Raw genomic sequence first — 18,671 nt, forward strand, 5'->3', positions numbered from 1 at the left:
CTGCCACTCCCTGAGTACCAGATTCCTTCTCAGACCCTTCTCTGTAAACACTAGCAGTGGTTGTGTGAGAAAATCCCCAGTAGTTCAGCAGTTTCTGATATTCTCAGATCCACTCATCTCCCACAATGAGGGCATGTTCAAAATCACTTAAAATCACCATTTTCCCTTCATTCTGAGGCTTATTTTGATCTTGAACTTGGTTGTCCTGACCACATCTGCATGCACTGCGTTGCCTCTCCGGCAGCAAGTTGTAACAAGACTACAAATAATGTTCTCCATCTCAGGCTCCACCTGCTGTATAGCATAGACGCCAACAGCATAAATGTGATCTGTTTTAAGTATCAGCACTTTAATGGGACAACAGACCAAAAAAATTTAATTAAAATCACAAAGCATGTTACTGGAGCTTTAACAGAACTTGCTTTGGGTTGGAATCATTCTTAGGCACTGCCTACTGTGATGATTTTCGGTTTAATGAAAGGTAGGTCACTGATAAGGCAGCACAGCAAGGTTTTTTTTTCCGATTGTGTTTAAATGACTGGGGTCACAGTAAACAAAATCTAATCCTTAAGAAGTTGCTTCTGTACCCAAAAACAAACTGTCAGGTGGGGGGAAAACAAAATAAGTTAAGAACTATAAGGTTAAAGGCTTTTCCAGCGTGTCCACCAAGCACGTGAAAGATTGAAATGCTGCACCGCCTCCCAACACGTCCTAGTCATTGTTGCTACTCATTTATGGAATCCACTTCCCCAACCAGGAGAGCAAGCACACTTCCTTAATCATCATGTTGTCTTTATACAGATTCAGTACAGTTGAACAGACTGTTTTGTTATTTACATAAAACAGACTTCCAAATGAAATCACAAATAAACTGGAATGCAAAACAAAACAAACAAAAAAACCCTCTAATGTTTCAAATTTTGTGACAACTTAAGTATTTGTGCAATATTTGTCTGCCTATAAGTAAGATAGAAGTGGCAGTAATCCCTGCATTTTATTGGAGATCATCTAATTTAAAAAATAAAAGTTGACAGTTGACAGCCACTTCATGTTTTAGAAAGAAAACAGAAGATTTTGCGATTCACATGATTAAATGGTGTCACTTCAACATTTCTTTATAAGACAAGAGTCCCGAAATGAAACACAAAAAGGCAAAAGCTCTTTTTACAATAACAGCATTTTAAATTTGCTCAACAAAAAGAAAAAGAAAAAAAAGAAAAAAGAAATGGCAGTTCATCTATTAGATTTGTAGCAAAAAAGGGGAAAAAAGAAAAGATGGCATAGTCCTTTCAGTTTCAGGGGAAGATGACCAGGGTATTGTCTTGTGTGTAAAAGCATCAGTTCATGCACACACGTAAGCACACACACACATTTCTTAATCCGCAGATGGGATTCTCTGCCCAGTCCTGTCCGGGATAACAAGTGAAGTAGCGCTCAAATTTACTTTGATTTTTTTGTTGTTGTTCTTTTTTTTGTTTGCATCCGCATCCTTCCCTCAACCTGCTGGCTCCTTCTACTCAGTGATATCCTACATTTCACAGAATGACTTGACAACACCCTGAGAACTCGCTCGGACTTGTGTTTTACTTTAGCAACTGGACAGACGGACAGTGACATTGATTCTCCAACTGAAAGAAAACTAAAAAAAAACCACAAAACAAAACCCCATACCCTTATTCAAGACACATCTTGTAGCTTGTAGCAATTGTGCCAACTATTGAGTTCGTCACCTCTTTCGCCCTGGACGATCGTTGAATATTGGTATAAAATCCTGCCCTTGCTCTTTGGCTCTTGGGGGCTGAAAACAAACATTAAAGCAGCTGTTTGAATAGAAATCTAATTCAAGAAAAAGGTTCCTTTTAAACTAAACTGTGGCTGAGCTCAAAATATCGTAGGAGAATTTACATTTGGCCAGTAGTACACCAAACAATAAAATGGGCCCAGGCATGCAAGGTGCATTAGCGATAGCTTTAACTGTGTTAAAGTGTGACTAATTATCTTTACACTTGCACATTTGGGCGGTGAGTGAAGTTTGGGGCTTGTATGGTTGATAAAATGGCGTACCAGCTTCACTAACAAAGTAATTTGGTGAGGTGACAGACAGAGCACTTCTACTGCACTCCTTCCCCAGCAGAGTATCATCCTTGTGGCCTCAGAGGCTTAGAGGGAGACGGACGCTGTGATCAGTGAGTGTGATAGCCAGCAGTACCCATGCCAGCCTGGTTGGTTAGCACAGTCCCGTTGACTCCTTGCCCAGCCTCCACCATGCCTCCATTGCTCATGGCACCCACACCTGTCCATCCAGCACCAGCATGTAAATGACTGCAACAGCACACAAAAACAGAACAATTAGAAAAAATGCAAAATACTGACAACTGCTTATGCTACCCCTCAGCCTCCTAGCAGAAACACCTATGATATCAACTTCAAAATCAAATTCAAAATTTTGACCTTGAGGTCAAGGTCACTGAGGTTCTAACTCATCAAAGATTTTTAGTAGATGCATCTATGGTATCAATTCCAAAAGCTTAGGTGACTGCCTTCTTGAGTTATCGCATTCACAAACTTAGGTGTCCAAGTCGCCCGCCCACCCACCCAGCCAGCGGGGTGACGACAATAGCAAATCAACCTTTTATGGCTAAGGGGTAAAAACAAATGCAGCCAAGTAAGACATGAACCAGAGTAAAGATGCACTGATCAGATATCAGCCCAATCCTCATATCACTAGTTTGGGTATTGGTTATTATTCTAATAGTAGACCACTAGTTCCAAGCAGGAAATAAGGTAGCAAATTATATGTTGATCCTGCTGCTGTCTTACACATTTAAAATTAATTAATTAATTAATTAATACTGACAGCTGTCACTGCTACCACTAAGCCTAGTAAATGCAACTATAGCATAAATCTGAGGGTTAAAGCACAGACTACAGCTTATTTTTGATGCATTTACTAGCTGCTGGTATCAGACTGGTGCTCCATATCAGCAGAAAACAGCTTTAAAGCTTTACTCATTTCTAGTTTCAATTAGAACTTCCTTTGCACATAATTTGAGCTGTTCAGATTCCATCAGATGCAGGGATTTCAATGTATGAATTCCAACATGGGTTATTAAAAGGAATACAAGTTATTCTTATGCCAGCATTTTTCAATACTTTAACAGTATCTGAATTGAATTAAATGTGGACTTGCACTGCTCTGCATGTAGCCAAGAAAAACAAAGACAGACTAAAGTCAGACGACAATACTCCATCAGCCTTTTATGAGTGAGGGACTACACTAATACACAGTATAAAATATGGATGTAGCTTCCAGGTCAGAAGAGTGAATGAGCCTTAAAGTTGCATTATTTTTAGCAGGAGATGCTGCTGCAGCAAAAACACTTGTGGTCGTATAAAAGCCTAAAAGGGGAAAACAGCCCCTGTCCAGACCTCTGTCCAGACCTCTGTAAGTACTTTCCTGATGGGTTTGTGGATTCAGTCACTTATTTCTGCTCATGCAGAATAAAACCCTAAGTCGATTTTGGTAATTCCAAGTTTCAGAAAGGACAATTACCCAGCATGCATGTTAACTAGCTAACAACTTGTGAAACTACACTCGCATTGTGTAGCAATGTCTAATCCGTCCCTTGTTTGTCATTTTTGATTTAAAATACCAAGATGGCAACGACAGAACTGCTCAGCAGCTGGAGCCTGAGGCTTCATAACAGGACGTCACAAACCAGTGGGTGACAACATCCATATTTCTCACTGTCTTTAACTTTACTTCTGTCTTAAGCAGCCTACTGTTACCTAGGCTTCAACGTGCACTGTGCATTGTAAAGGCTGGTAGAAATTCTAAAGTATCAAGACAACATGAAAAATGTTTAATTCACTGTAATGTAAATAACAGCCCCTGACACAGAAAAGAAACAAAGCTGAGGTGAACAAACTGCTCACTTCTTTTGACTGTAATCATCTTTGGTACTTACTTGTAGCCCTGCTGATCCCAGGTCTGTCCATAGACGCTGTAGCTCGGCACCTGCCACCCATTGGGCACATACTGGCCAATCTGCTGTGTGTTACTGTACCACTGGCCCCACTGACTGTAGGGCTGCGCTGCGAAGCTCACTGTGTTCTGCTGACATGCAGAGTTATATTTTAGGAGGCAGACTATCACATTGCATCAAAATCACTCACAAGTACAGTCAGTCTCTCATTTGAATGAGTGGGTGTCATTGTAGTCGATCTGTAATACGTTCAGAATAAAATCTTAAAGGTTCATACCTGTGCCATCTGTACCTGCTGTATGGGACCCTGGACCATGTCTGTAGTTTCTTTACCCCAGTAACACTTAACAACATAGCCCTCTATGGAAGTGCCATTGACAGAGACAATAGCATGAGCTGCGGCCTCATGGGAGTTGAACCTGCACAAAAAAAGAAATAGGAAAAAGCGCAGGCATTAGATTGGATAATATTAAGACACCCTAAACCTAGGTGTGTTTGACAATTTAGACTTAGAAAGCATAACAACAAGACAACTTGCCTCACAAATGAATAGCCTTTCTCCGGGAAAACTCTGATTTCCATTATTTGCCCAAAAGGTGAGAAGGTCTGTCTCATAATTTGTTCTATGAACAGGAAAAACAGTTTTAATGTTGAATGTGTAGGCAGTGCTTGCAGCCCTGCAGCACAGAGGTAAACTGTGACTCACCTGTGAGTCCTGTTGTCACTCCTCCGCAGTAGACTGTGCAGTTGCTGGGGCTTGACTGGTTCACCACCTCATCAAAAGATAGCTGCTTGGTATTGGTTGCTAAAATGAGAAAAGAGAAAGACAAGGTTTCTTTTTTAATTAGCTTCGTTATCAAAATGTTTTCTTGCAGCATATTTGCTTTGGGCTAGTTTATAGTGCTAGTGCATTTATATTCATTTTGAAACAGAACACAAACCTGCTCCAACTTTTTTTTATTAGCCAAACACAGAAGAAACAAATCTGAACATTTAGAACTTTTATATTCTCGGGTTTTACCTTTTTTTTTTTTTTTTTTTTTTTAAGGGACTGTTGAAAAATATGCTTAGCAGCAACTTTAATTAAAAAACAAACAAACCAAAGAACCAAAAACAGACATGATTCCTATTGAGCAGTAAATAAGACCTGGAGTATCTTTGCACTGTTCGCACCAGAATACCCCTCCCCCAACCCTTGTTAAAAAATAGTAGTAGTAAATAAAATAAAAAAAATACAGATGCCGTTTCAATATCATGCAAATATTTATTGTTTCCCATATTTAGACAAGTCAAGTGTTGCTTTATCAATAAGCTATGGGCAGTTTTACAAGAGCACTTCTATTTGCGGAATGCCTCTCACTGGCACTGGCACACCCACTATGAGTGCTCTTCTTATTACCTTCTTGTGCATGTCCGCACGGCTTCCCTGACTCCTATTTTCAGGTTGCATCTGCAAGCAGGAACTAAGGGACGATCATGCATTCAAGAAGTTATCAAACTATATTTACACACTGCCTATTATTATGTAATGAGCTACAACCAGAAGTAGGTGGTGGTAATAAAAGTACAAGCTTTTACCAACCATTAAAAAACAAAAACAGAAGCACAGCGGACGTATGTAGTGCGGGGACACGACACAATATCATACAAAACCACACACATGGTCTGTTTGGTCTGACACACGCACGCACAACTGAACTCTTCAGCTGAAAACTGCTGGTTTGGAGCTGGAGACTAGTGTTTCTCCATAAGAAACATGTTTCTGGTTAGAATAGAAACTGATGTCTGAGGTGGTGACACAGGTAAGTGCAAGCAGTGAGAAAGGGGCTTTAGGGAGCGATATAAAAATAGCAGCTATATTGAAAAGCAGTCCAGAGATGCACAAGAGGATTTACTTCAAGAGAAAAAAGAAGGGAAAGAGAAAAGAAAATCTCCCAAATCTTCATTCTCACTCACTTTCACTTGTAGTTTTTGGAGCAGGCTTCCTTGTAGCCCAGTTAGTCCTGATCTGCCTCCCTCCCAACCACTGTCCTCCCATCTGCTGAATGGCGTTCTCTGCATCCTGATTACACAAAGCAAGCACAGAAGAAAAAAACAAGACATTTGTAAACATTATCAAATACAATATGGAAATCCTGTCTCTGACTTAAGTGAAAAATCAGAACCTGTTTCTGACTCCTCTAACACGGTCATAATTTACACACTTACCCACTTGTTGAAGAAGGAGACAAAGCCATAGCCTTTAGATTTACCTGTGGCCATGTCTTTCACCACCCGACAGTCCCTGCAAACAAATGAAACTCGGTCAAAACAAGCAGCTTGAAAGACTGAGACCTATAAAGAATATATTTTAACCGAATATTACCAAATATTGACCATGTAAAGCTAGCATTTGCAGCACATTAAATCATTTTCCTACAAGAGTCAGAGCCAACCAGTGTTCACCTTCCCTGATTCATATGGTTTCCAAAAATAAAAATGTATCAAGTGATGGTCCAGCACTAGAACTACTGAGGAATGGGCCTCACATTTTCAGCAATAAATTCCAGCATATTTCCATGATGCTTTCCTCCTTATGAAAGCACCAGCAGATCTGGTTAGATTAGTGCGAGTTTACCAACTATTAAGGTAGTGTTTGCTAATACCTACAATGGCCTTTACACCATATCTATTAATTCATTTCACAAACCAGTGGAAGTCAGACTGGGTGACACAGAAGCACTGGTTACTAGCACATTCTCGATTGTGCTGTTTTCAGCTCACAAATTTCCAGAAACTAAATATCACAAGAACACACTTACGATATTTTTCCAAATGGAGCAAAAGCTGCTTTTATGTCATCTGTGGTGATTTCAGGACTTAGATCTCCAACAAAGACATGGAAGTGACCTTAAAAAAAACAAAGAAAAATAAACATAACACAGTAAAACACAAAATTCATTTATTTATTGACCAATGTTCCCTGTTTAAAAAGCTAAGACGACCCCAGAGAATACTGTGCAACCACATCACCAGTTTTACTCACTGCTTGTGTCTTTCTTTTGACTGGTTGGTGTAGTAGCCCAGTTGACCTTGACTTCCTGCAAGAGAGAAAGATGCAGAAAGCGAGGAAGAGGACAAAGGTGAGACATGTAGCGCGCTTGTGGAAGGAAGGAAGGTTGTTTTTCTGTGATTAGAGGCTTTTTCACACACCACTTTTACTTAGGCCACATTTTGTGATTGAGAACTTTTTTTATATAAATAAGATGATCTCTGTATGTCACATTTGGGTTCTTAAAGCACCAACACAAACTGATTTATCCATTGCCATTTAATTTTATACACCTTTGCAGTAATTAATACACAGTAAAAATACAGTGGCGTACACAGAGGGATATCAAGATTTCACCTTCATAATCAGGAACATTTCACTCTCAGTCTAGTAAAAATTTGGAGCAAAACTGTAGGAAGTAAGGTCCAAATAACAAGGGACTTACAAACAAGTGATTTTTACGAACTTGTTATACTCCTCAAATGGTCCTTCAATACCTGTTGAGGATAAAATATTTTCAACTGAATGTATTTTTCTTGGAAGTAGCTCTTATGTGGATTCTATGTGGAAATAAGTTTGCAAAAGAACACACAGCAGTAAAGATGTAGGGGGACAGAAGAGCATCAATCAAATGAGATCAGAGAATGTTACATGATTACACAGCAGGGCCACGGTAAATTAATTCATACACAGATGGAAACTCACTTAAGGAACATCGGCATTTAAAAACAGGCACAGCATGGAGCATGAAATGACAGTAAAAGGCAGCACTGTGTTTATACCCACTCACATACTGGATTTCACTTTCTATGTCAGACACTGTACTGTAACCTACAGAGCCCCTGAAATACCATATGGTGACGTTTACGAAAAATAATATAAAATTTTAAAAAAAGTTTTCGTTAAAATAAAATAAATACATAAATAAATGTATTTATTAGCCAGGAATTTCTGTACCTTGTATATACGAGACACACTTAATGTTATGGGACTTCAGGAGTTCTGTAATAATTCAAAACAGCTGAAAAATAAATAAATAAATAAAACACTGTATTTAAAGCTTCAGTGACCACATTTATGCACTTTCTTCCTTTTTGTGATTTTCTAGTCTAAGGTTAAAATTCTAGCGCTTCCATTCTATACATGAGCCGTAACTATGGCGTTCAATTAAATTGTTACTGGCCTTGAACTAGAATGAAAACTTCACCCAACAGTGTGTTCAGACCAAATGTGAAGTAAAGATAAATATAAACATTGTGGAAGCTACATATTTGTGTCAAACAAAGGCAAAGACATTAGTTACAAAATTTATAAACTCTGGCACCAACTTTGCTTTATGCTCCATCACCAAAGTATCAGCTGTTGTTTCTCCTGATTACACTAATTAGCAGAAATGGGGGATAAGCTTAAAGTCACAACACAATTTGAGTCAGAGTGAGAGAGAGAGAGAGCGAGAGAGAGAGCGAGAGAGAGAGAGAGAGAGAGAGAGAGAGAGAACAGGACTTGAAGTAAAGTAAGAGAAGTGACTCTACTTCCTGGTGAGGTCTGAAATATGTTTCTGTCAACTGCATCTAGCTGACAGTGAAAAGTTGGACACTTTATTCGTGTGAGTAAAGTCAGGAAAACATCTGTTTGGTCTGAACAAACAATAGGTGGCAGCTCTAGAACATAATTGACACATCAACTGTTGTCCCACTAAAATTTGATTGATAGATTTTCTCATTTTTCATTCATTTTCATTTCATCTGTAAAAAATAATTGAAATAAAAAATAAATTATTTATTTAAACAAATTAATAACCCAACTGGTAAAATTACTAAAAACAAATTAACAAAAAGGTCATATCTTTGATGTCTGTATCAACAAAATATCGAATTAAATATTATTTAACTTTCTGAGAATCTCAAAATACTCTACCGCTGTTAATCTACCACAGTGAAAAGAATATGCCATTAAGTCATTTTTGCATCTAATTTCTTTGGTTTGCATGATTTGCAGTCACTTCTTGATGTGCAGCTACTGATTTGAGTTAATTCCACACAACCAACAGAGCAGCAAACACACAAAACCAAAAGCTCACACTGTTGAGAACCAAGACTACATATTTTTAGGATTCATAAAGTTCACAACAGTAAGATTACACAGATCAGTGCTTAGTGTTCTCACCCTGGTCATTTCAGACTGTGCACAGAAGAATGGTTTGCACAGGGGAATTAAACAAATTAAGTGAAGTGGAGCAGGAACAGGGCAGTGTGATAAGGTTTAACAAGATACAAGTTTCTCCACACGCTTCATTTCAAATTGTGCCCACCCAGCCTTGACCTAGTTGACTCACCCAGGAGATACGATAGCTTACCTTACCCAGAATTTTCCGACCATTCATGGCTGCGATTGTGGCAGTGGCATGTCTATGCTCATAAAACTCCACAAAGCAGTACGGATCGTGACCTGCTGTCTGGGTTGGAGAGGAAACACATAAGTTATGTTACTGTGAGCAATATGAAAGCTTGAATAATTATGGTGACGTCATTGTTAAGCATTAAATTGGGAGGATGCAACACCAATGCAAAATGGAGAAAAAAAAAAGGATGAACATTACAAGAGTCAAGCAAGTAGCTAAACCAGATTGCAAGGGCTGAAAAGAAAATGAGAAGAAAAAGAGTTACGGAAAAATAAATAAATAAATAAAATAAAATAAAAACTCACATCTACTATCATTTTGCAGCTTTTGCAGGGTCCGATTTGGCCAAACAACTCCAAGATGAGTGCCTCGGTCACATCCCGGGACAGATTTCCCACATACCTAGATGCACAAAAACAAACAACAGACGGGAGACAGTCAGTGCTGGCTAGTTTTTCAAAGTAGCCATCGATGGCTGGTGCAGATGCTCTAACAGGGCAACAGGGTTTCCCTTCTCTAAAAGTTTACCATTGTTAAAAAATTAGCCCAGGGAAACATCTTTCCTAATCCATTTTTAACCTAACTCCAGAAAATGTTTGAAGCATCACGTCAGGACACTGTAAGAAGTTGTTGTTTCCCATTTTTAGCACATTCATATCAGCCTCACCCTCATTACTGGAAATACTTTGTTTCGTTTTAAATAAGGGAGGTTTCTGGGTAGACTGTGCAGGAGGCCAGACGCATCATAACAACTTGATAGATGTGAATTCGCTGGACCATTACATGTGTAATTCCTAGACCAGAACAACTCAGCAAATCACAACCACATACCACGCATTCATCCAATCCAACTGTATAGGACATATGCATTATCGTATACCCCTCCTTTGGGTACGGTCTAGAAAATTTCAGACAGGTGGAGGTGATTGCTTTCTTGTAATTTCTTGGAAAAGATAAAAATAACAAGGCGGTACATGTTTCCATAAGATGGCAAAGCAGCTGACATGATCATGTTTCGATAAAATACAATCACTGATTACATTCTGTGTTGGGATAAATATTCAGTTAAAATATTGCCACAAGCTAAAATGACAAGTAATTGTTATGAAATTAAATTTCTCTACTATGAAAGCATTCCATATCAAATACACTTCAAAATACTGGTGTTTTTTTTGGTATGATATCTTGGATTAACGCTGAAGCCCAACAAGGATCAATTTAAAGCTTTTTACACACTGGAAGATGGTTTAATCTCTAAAAATATATCATACTTACTGAGCTGATAAAAGGGTTTGAATTTAAGATGACGACTTACAGATTAAAACAATAAAAAAAATAAACAAAACAATATCAGCACCAGACACCACTACTAGTCCACTTGTAAGGCTCCATTAAATGCAAATTTGAACGCTATTTATGCTTAATGATTCTGTAATTAGAGCATTTAAATGTCAGCCAAAGAGTAGGGAGAGGTTTAAATAAAGAAATATCAACCATGTCTTTTAAATAGAACTGTTTTAAATAGAATTAATCTTCCCCAAGGTAATAAAAACCCGTTTTCATAATCAAATCAACATTGGCTGACACCATGTTAACACTTAAAGCATCAAACGCATATACATATATGTACAGTTTCCTGGCCTATACAATGGTGACTCTATCAGGGTGATGGCACGTCGAACTCCATTGAAAAGCCAGCTAGTTTAATGTCCTTCTGCTTATTGCAACACTTAACAGCGCTATAGAGAAGTCTCTGGTACATTTAGCGAGTCTCCCCAAGTTACTACTTAAAGTGTCGTTCACTAAGCATACCAACAGTTATTTATTTTAGAAACAATTCAACTTTCACGCCGTCTTATTCTCAGCAAGAAACGTGAACGGACGCGTTAATTTGAGATTTTTCTGGAACTAGCTAGCAGGCTAGCATTAACCAATGTGTCGACTATACCAGAGAAAGACCGTTACCATGTGTTTAGATGTTATAAACGCGTTGTTATGCTACGTTTAACAAAAGCTTACACAAGACATTCAACTGTTATTATATAGACGGGAGCCTCCAATGTGCCTGTCCTAAAGAAACAACCGCTTCGAGACCGGAGTCAGCCCTGGAAACTGCCGCTGAGCATTACGTGACGAACACAAGCGTTTAGCTAACGATAAAGGCATACACTTACAGGGTTTTGGGCTGGTCATCGTCCATTCTGTTTCAGTTGCTGGCCGAAAACAAGTCGCAACCCCGAGTGCAAATCCACGACTGTCGCGGGCAGCTGCCGGTGACACTGTCAAGTTATTTTATTGCGAACTGGTTTATCGCCGTTGTTAGCTCAAGAGTGAACAATGGGCAGCCGACAAAGATGGCGGAGCAACTGGAGGCCGACGCGAGTCCCGCATGCGCAGTAGTTCAGTCCAAAGGCAACTTCTAGACAGGTTACAAAATAAATAAAATAATAAAGTGTAAATTAGATGACAAAACGCGCATAATTATTACACGAAAACATGTAAAAGCACGTGTAAATGTTTCTTTTCTTCTATAATATATGCATTACAAGTAGATCTCTAATCAATAAAATATGTAAAAACCTGTGCGACTTTTAATAACTTCATTCAATCCCGCTGTTTTTTATATTCTCTTTTGTGTAAAGTAACTACACTTTGGGAAACGTGTATCTGAGAATGTATATTTAAGTTTTGGATTTCTCCTCTTTTCTACATTTGAGAGGCAAATATTAGGACATGCAATATATTACAATTTAAATTATGTATACACAGATGGATAAAGCTGATGAGCCATACTACAAACAAATGGGAAGAAGTTGTTTAAGCTAGGTTAAGAAAAGAGGTGACAATCAGTGAGCAGCAGTGGGGTATAGAGGGTGGCAGAGGGTGGTGCAGGACATGCGAGGACAATGAGACAGTGGTGAGGTGTGCAGTATGAATGACAGATGGGTTTCCGGTGGGAAGGGAAGAGTTACATCAGGGCTCGCCTCCGACTCCCCTCTTGTTTGCAGTGGTGATGGACAAGTTCACAGATGGGGTTTGGTAGGACTTGGCATGGACTATGATGTTTGCAGAGGACGCTGAACTGTAGTGAGAGTAGAGAGCATGTGGAAGATAACCTAGAGAGGTGGAGGTATGCCCTGGAGAGAAAAGTAATGAATAAAGAGAAGAACAGCCAGACTGCTTTGAGCTGATTGGAGGATAGCAGTAAACCAAATAACCAGAGTACAAGCAAGGTATGCAGAAGAGCGTCTCTGAATTCACAACATGTTGAACCCTGAAGCACATGGGATATCTGCTGCGACATTCAGATAGTAGGACCAGAATTTGGTGTAAACAAAAGAAAAATTCTACACATATTCCTAAAATGAGATTTGTTTTCCATTTTATTGATAGTTTGTGGCATTGAAAAACTGCAATACTTAAACAGCTTTTTGTAACATCCAACAAACATTATTGGCAAGCCTCCAAACACCATTTATAAAGCTATACATTTATACAGTATAGTGCAAGTTTCAGTTGTCACTCTTCTTACCAGTGTGTTATTTGTCTTTGGTAGGTTTTGTGTTGCTTTCTGTTTATTTTATTATTTTTTGTGGAAATTGAAATTTTGCTTATTAAAAATATCAGTGGAATCAGTCCTTCCACATGTGACCTGCTGTATAGCCACGTGAATCCAATCACAACAGAACCACCACACGTTTCTAAAAAATTCAAGCTATTGTGATGTAAACAAAGTAAGAAACCTAATTTATTCTTAACTCTGATGCTTCAAGTACAACATTTATTTGTCAGTAATTTACTTACAATTAATGACAAATACATAAATTATATTTATCAGCATATACAAGTGTTTTTACAAAAAACCAAAAAGGAAAAAAGTCCCCTTATGTCTCATCGTTTCCATCCTTGTACTCTGATCGCACAGTCCGACACAGTGCAAACAGCAGGAGAAGCAGAGCTGACAGGGCCTGTCCTCTCTGCTCTGACATGCCCTCATCTGGGGCAGATGCTGTGGTCACTGAGGAGTTTCTCCATCCTCTTTATCTTGCGCTTGTTCTTTGGCATGGGCTTGTCGTACATGCCGTTCTTCAGCAGATGTTCCTTGCTATGATGGATCTGAGCGCCGTGCTGAAGCTGGAAGGAGCAGAGTGCTTTCAGGGGCTTGAGCAGAACCTGCACACGCACAGATGGGAATGGAAGGAGAACGCGATAAAGAACACCATGCTCTGTGTTTTGACATGATTCATGATAATGAACCTACAAAGAATTACTGCCCAGCTTCTCACGCACTCTTATCTCCAAGCTTCATTTTACCATCCTTTTACCCTTTTCATTTAGCCTACCCACTCATCACCCTTGTTTTAAGAAGGCAGCAGCAAAAAACTCATTTTATTCTAAAGAGCGGAAATGTCCATTTAGCAATGATCTGCTGAACACAGTCAAGCATTTAGCATTAAAATCTAGATATTTATCTCAGCAGTTGGTAGAGACTAAACACAGAGTTAAAAGTAATGCAAATATTAGATGTAAAAATAATTATGATTCTGTATACTACAGATTTTAGATATTTATTATACTACTATATAACCGTTTTGGTATTTTACCTCTTGGATCTCATCATTCCGCTCCAGGATCGACAGAGCGACAGCGGCACATTCCAGAGTAGACAGACAGATGTTGGAAGGTTGTGTGCGGATCACGTATTGACTTGATAAAGTCCTATTGAGCTGCACCTGGTAAACCAAAGCAGAAGTGATCAGTAATCACAATGTTGATGTATGAAAAGCAATGAATTTTATGAAAGCTGTAATTCTTAAGGAATGCACCACACTGGCAGTTTTTCATTTAGGGCTTTCAGCGTTCATCTCTGACAGGTGTGAAGTTTCAAAGTTATGGTTTGTCCATAAACACGTGATCAGAGCTGGAACATCTTCTAATGTTGGTTGTCAACATTACACACATTCAACTTAGAGGCGGACTGACACAGAATTTATGACACAGATTTATCTGATATCAGATATATGAGCTCATTTTTCCCCCCTTTCGGACTTCTGTGTTTCATTTACTTGTTTACGTTTTCCCTCACTCTACCTGGATCAACTGATTTGTGTGTTTGTGGCGTTGTATTGACTAATCATGTTTGTGCACACCTGCATGTTATAGTTCTGTGTCAGTTGGACACACAAATCCAAATTTTCCACCCAATTCAGGCTTTAAGACCCTAGAAAGAAAAAAGGCTTAGCAACTGAGAGAACAGAGTTTATATTCTCTACAACGTCCTTTAATATGCGCACCTGCTTGGGCAGGTGGAAAAGGCTGTTTTTGAGGAACATGTTTTTGGCTTGGCTCCATGTGCCGTCTATGATGATGACATTATATTTCGCAGTGCCCACTTCTTGGTATTGCACCAACTCCTCAAGGTTCTCCGATTTAGGTCCTGGGTACAGAATCAGCGTTCTGCTGTCCCGGCACACCGCAGCCAGCTCCGGGTGCCTGCACAGAAAATAAATGAAGGCAGAAAATAAAAATTTAAATATAACACATATTTAACTACGCTCAATTAACGCATACTTACTTTTCCTCATTAAATCTCCTTCCAACTATGACATTGCATTTTCCTTGTGGCAAGCAAGCAGCAAGTAGAGGAACTGTGCGGAGTACTCGGCTCTCCTGCAAGAGATCGAAACCTTTAGTCTCTCATGTTAACCTTTTATAAAATGTGTGTTCATTACTGTCATGAAAGCCGCACATTATAGAGTCCACTGTCAGGAGCAAGACAGTAATCTGATTCCAAAGCATTCAAACACACCCGATGGCGATGTCAGGGTGATACACTGAGAAATGAGACACTGATGTTCTTCTTATTCATCCACTAACTCTCAACACAATATCAGTCTTGGTCTGGTGCAGATGTACATGTATGCATCTTTCTGGATATGGGTCAATATCAAAACTTGCCTTTAATGGAAATAAGTCAGCAAAACATGCGTGGAAATGGTGCGATGTAGAAATTGTTCTTTCAGATAGTTTGATTAATAAAATAAGCTATGGTTGTATCAGCTGATACAGGCATCAATGTATATGTTTGCCATCATTATTATTATTATTATTTATTTTACAGGAAACAGTTTTTCCAGCAGAGTGGACATCTGTACCATCATGCAGGATTTTAGATTAGCGAGGTAACTTAACTGGGAATTTTCCGTTTTAGTGCAAAGTGCAACTAATGTCACTGTTTGTTTTGATAGTAAGATTATTATAGTCCATAATGTTTGTCTCTACAATTAATACTTTTGGGTGTTTATTTTGCTTAAATATTCATCAGCATTTTTAAACCAAATCAATCTTAAACAGTTACAGTCATCTTAGTGTAAAATTCCCTCTCTCTTTGTTACTTTATCAGCTTTTCTGCTGATTCAATTAAACCCATGTCCTATAATATATTATTGTATATAGCATTTGTATTCTATTTTATACGATTGTATATAGCATTTTATTTTTAATTTATTTTATTCTACTCTATTGTGTACTGTATCTCATAGATATATTATTCCAGTGTTTTTTCTCTAATTTTTCTATGTAACTTTGCACTGTCCACTGCTGTAACAAAACAAATTTCCCCACGCGTAGGACTAATAAAGGTTATCTTATCTTATAATAGTTTATTACTTATATCCTATTTTTGTCAGCCAGGTCTCAAAGTGAAACTCATGCAAGATCAACTTGCTAGGCAAAAAATAACCCATAGAGGCTCAAATCAATGTGCAATACATGCATACAACAATACAGCTAACACTACCACACAACATAAAGTTTAATCTAACAGATTTTTATAAACAATAACAGTGACTTTTGGAGGCTTTTGAAAGACATAGATGTATTTTTGAAGCTTCACAAACGCTACATTTAAACAGATCAAGGACTCTGGGTCTTAAAACATGACTTTTGACTCACCTCTGCAGGATGCTGCACTACGTACAGACATGTGGAGACCTCCAGAGGTTGTGGTGGAAGAAAAGGACATAGACACACCTTCTGAGGGCGACTACATGGGAGGAAAGTTGAAGACGTGAGGCTGTGTTTTCCCAGTTACTTCCCAGCCTATAGCCCCCATCTGTGTGTGTTTCAGCTGGTCTTGAGCTTTTCTGTAACGACACGGATCTGTTCCCTCATTAAAGCATGCCAGCTACGCGAGGAGACGGGAACATTCATACGCCGCCTGGATCAACCAACTCGGCTAACTACTAGCATGAGCTGCTCTTTAATTCAACTCACCGGCAACGGAAACATGTCGGTCTTCTCTCGCCAGCCTCCACCGGAAGGGCAGCCAGATCCCCAAAAGCGTCAACCAACCCGTCCTCCATCGAGGAGCCGTCGCACATTTCTGGGGCGTTTTGTATCTCTTGAGTGACGGCGGGACACAGACTGGGAGCGCAGTCCATTGTGGAGTTAGCAACAAGCTAACCTGTGCGAGTACCCAAACACTGCGCCGTCTTCTGGTGTAGAAGTAGACCGACTAGAGAGAGAAGGCACACGGCGGCGTAATTAAAAGTGTTTCGTAGAGTTCACAGTGCGTACGCTTTATATTTCGGGTATATACCTCGCCTCTACAATGGATGAAAAGAGATGAGTACACAATGCACATAACTGCTGGTGGTAGGAAATGTTTATTACAGGAGAGTCCGAGGCTGAATTCGTTTATACAAAGTGTTTCTCTTCTTTTTCTTTTCCTCCCATCTCCTTTGGTATGCGTCTATCGCGTAGTATGTTATATACATTTAGAGTTGGATGGCTAAAATAACTTGTTTAATAATCATAACAGACACCTTTTCTGGCTACGCTTACCTCGTTAGTAAGGTAAGAGTAATGATCTATGGGGCGACTTCACTTGTTGCTACTGCAAGGTTAACCAGTAAAAAGACTAAAGCTAGATCGATATTAATAACCAGTATTAGCCATTATCACAGGTATATATGATATTAGCCCAGATGATTTCCCGTATATGCTAACAGAAATTAACACAGAACTTTTTGACATCCGGGGTCTCAATACAGATACAGATACTAAAATTAAGACTAGTTCCTTATTTTGTCACATCTATTTATTTATTTTTTGTCATATCCAAGATCAGTGGTGCAAAGTGAGCTTCACAATAAGCTGTTAACTATTTAGTTTGGAAGTTGTGTGTGACTAAATAATAACCCCATCATTTCCCCCTTTCTCATAAGATTCAAATATACTCTCAATATGTGTATGTATGCATATAATCCAGACTGCTTTCATGCATCATTGGTAAAAACGCCAATCATGTCAGAAACAGAATACTTTTATAATCTCTAAGGACAATATATATATACTGGTATATAAATCGGTATATATTCAGTTTGCCATCATATGCAACAAAGAAAAATAATATATTATTGTTTGAAGAGCTAAAAAAAAAAAGAAGCAGCTATTTAAACTTTCATTGTCGAAATTGTGTTTCATTACAATTTTTGCTGTCCTTCACAGGATGATTACAGATGTTCATAATCAGTTCATAGGCATAAATATAACAGCAATCATTTTGTTATACTCGTCGTTGTTTTGTTTTTCATTTTCAGTCAGTTAGCTGTTTGCTGTTCAAAAACTCAAGTTACCAACATGCACTGACACATCCGTTCTATTTATTGTATTTCTGCGACACAGTTGCTTGTAAGTTGTTAGTACGTCATTAACTCAGGGCTGCCACCTGTCGGTGTGGAGGAAAAGGGTTATTTTAAAAAGTACGCTGGGTGTCGCCAAAGGCTATTTAATGTAAAAGTAAGGCCGCTTTAATATACTTGGAAACACAGCTTTTGCCCCACGGAAGCAAAATAGTTATGTACACTTAGTTGCGTATGCATTTTATTCACACATCGTTTGTCCATTTGAAAATGGATATCTGTGAGTTTGTTTATAGTTTGACTTTGAAGGTCAGTCGACACAGGGTCACAGCTGAGGCTTCAGAACGCACCTTGGATTCAGACGTAAAGCAACTACTGTACAGTGTATCTGCAAGCAATGCAAACATGCAGAATACTGTACACCACAGTGCAAAAATTAAAAAAAACAAACAACCCCAAAAAGTTTCTCTATGTGCATACATTGGGGAATATTTTGTTCATTTTGAGACAGCTGTGCTAAAGCAGACTAAAACGAGCTACGTTTGGTTAAGTTGGAGATATCTCTTCGATGATGCAGGAGAAATATACGTAACTTTTATAAATGCCTT

The 18,671-nt window shown here is 38.7% G+C and overlaps 2 protein-coding genes across 3 annotated transcripts; both read right to left on the minus strand.

Annotated features, from left to right (window-relative positions):
* Window positions 1–284: 284 nt before the first annotated feature.
* On the minus strand, window positions 285–11,780 carry LOC146629296 (cytotoxic granule associated RNA binding protein TIA1-like). Of its 2 annotated transcripts, none has more exons than XM_085358479.1 (12): window positions 11,593–11,780; window positions 9,724–9,820; window positions 9,374–9,472; window positions 7,012–7,066; window positions 6,788–6,875; window positions 6,195–6,270; window positions 5,943–6,048; window positions 4,693–4,791; window positions 4,525–4,609; window positions 4,264–4,405; window positions 3,969–4,114; window positions 285–2,322 (listed from the first exon to the last, which is right to left on the minus strand). In XM_085358479.1, the coding sequence occupies exons 1-12, from the start codon at window positions 11,616–11,618 to the stop codon at window positions 2,184–2,186; spliced, it is 1,158 nt and encodes a 385-aa protein (XP_085214605.1). In that variant the 5' UTR covers window positions 11,619–11,780; the 3' UTR covers window positions 285–2,183. The 2 variants fall into 2 exon arrangements, with proteins under 2 accessions (XP_085214605.1, XP_085214604.1); XM_085358478.1 differs by having other exon boundaries at window positions 3,969–4,117.
* A 1,523-nt stretch (window positions 11,781–13,303) lies between these two features.
* On the minus strand, window positions 13,304–16,920 carry dtwd2 (DTW motif tRNA-uridine aminocarboxypropyltransferase 2). Its single transcript, XM_085359996.1, has 6 exons — window positions 16,694–16,920; window positions 16,373–16,463; window positions 14,994–15,088; window positions 14,713–14,911; window positions 14,023–14,151; window positions 13,304–13,591 (listed from the first exon to the last, which is right to left on the minus strand). The coding sequence occupies exons 1-6, from the start codon at window positions 16,858–16,860 to the stop codon at window positions 13,412–13,414; spliced, it is 861 nt and encodes a 286-aa protein (XP_085216122.1). The 5' UTR covers window positions 16,861–16,920; the 3' UTR covers window positions 13,304–13,411.
* Between the last annotated feature and the right edge of the window lie 1,751 nt (window positions 16,921–18,671).

Source organism: Diplotaxodon limnothrissa, linkage group LG7 (assembly GCF_057381915.1).
Source record: "Diplotaxodon limnothrissa isolate DT_005_m linkage group LG7, D_limnothrissa_male_GT1.1, whole genome shotgun sequence".
Classification (NCBI taxonomy): domain Eukaryota; kingdom Metazoa; phylum Chordata; class Actinopteri; order Cichliformes; family Cichlidae; genus Diplotaxodon; species Diplotaxodon limnothrissa.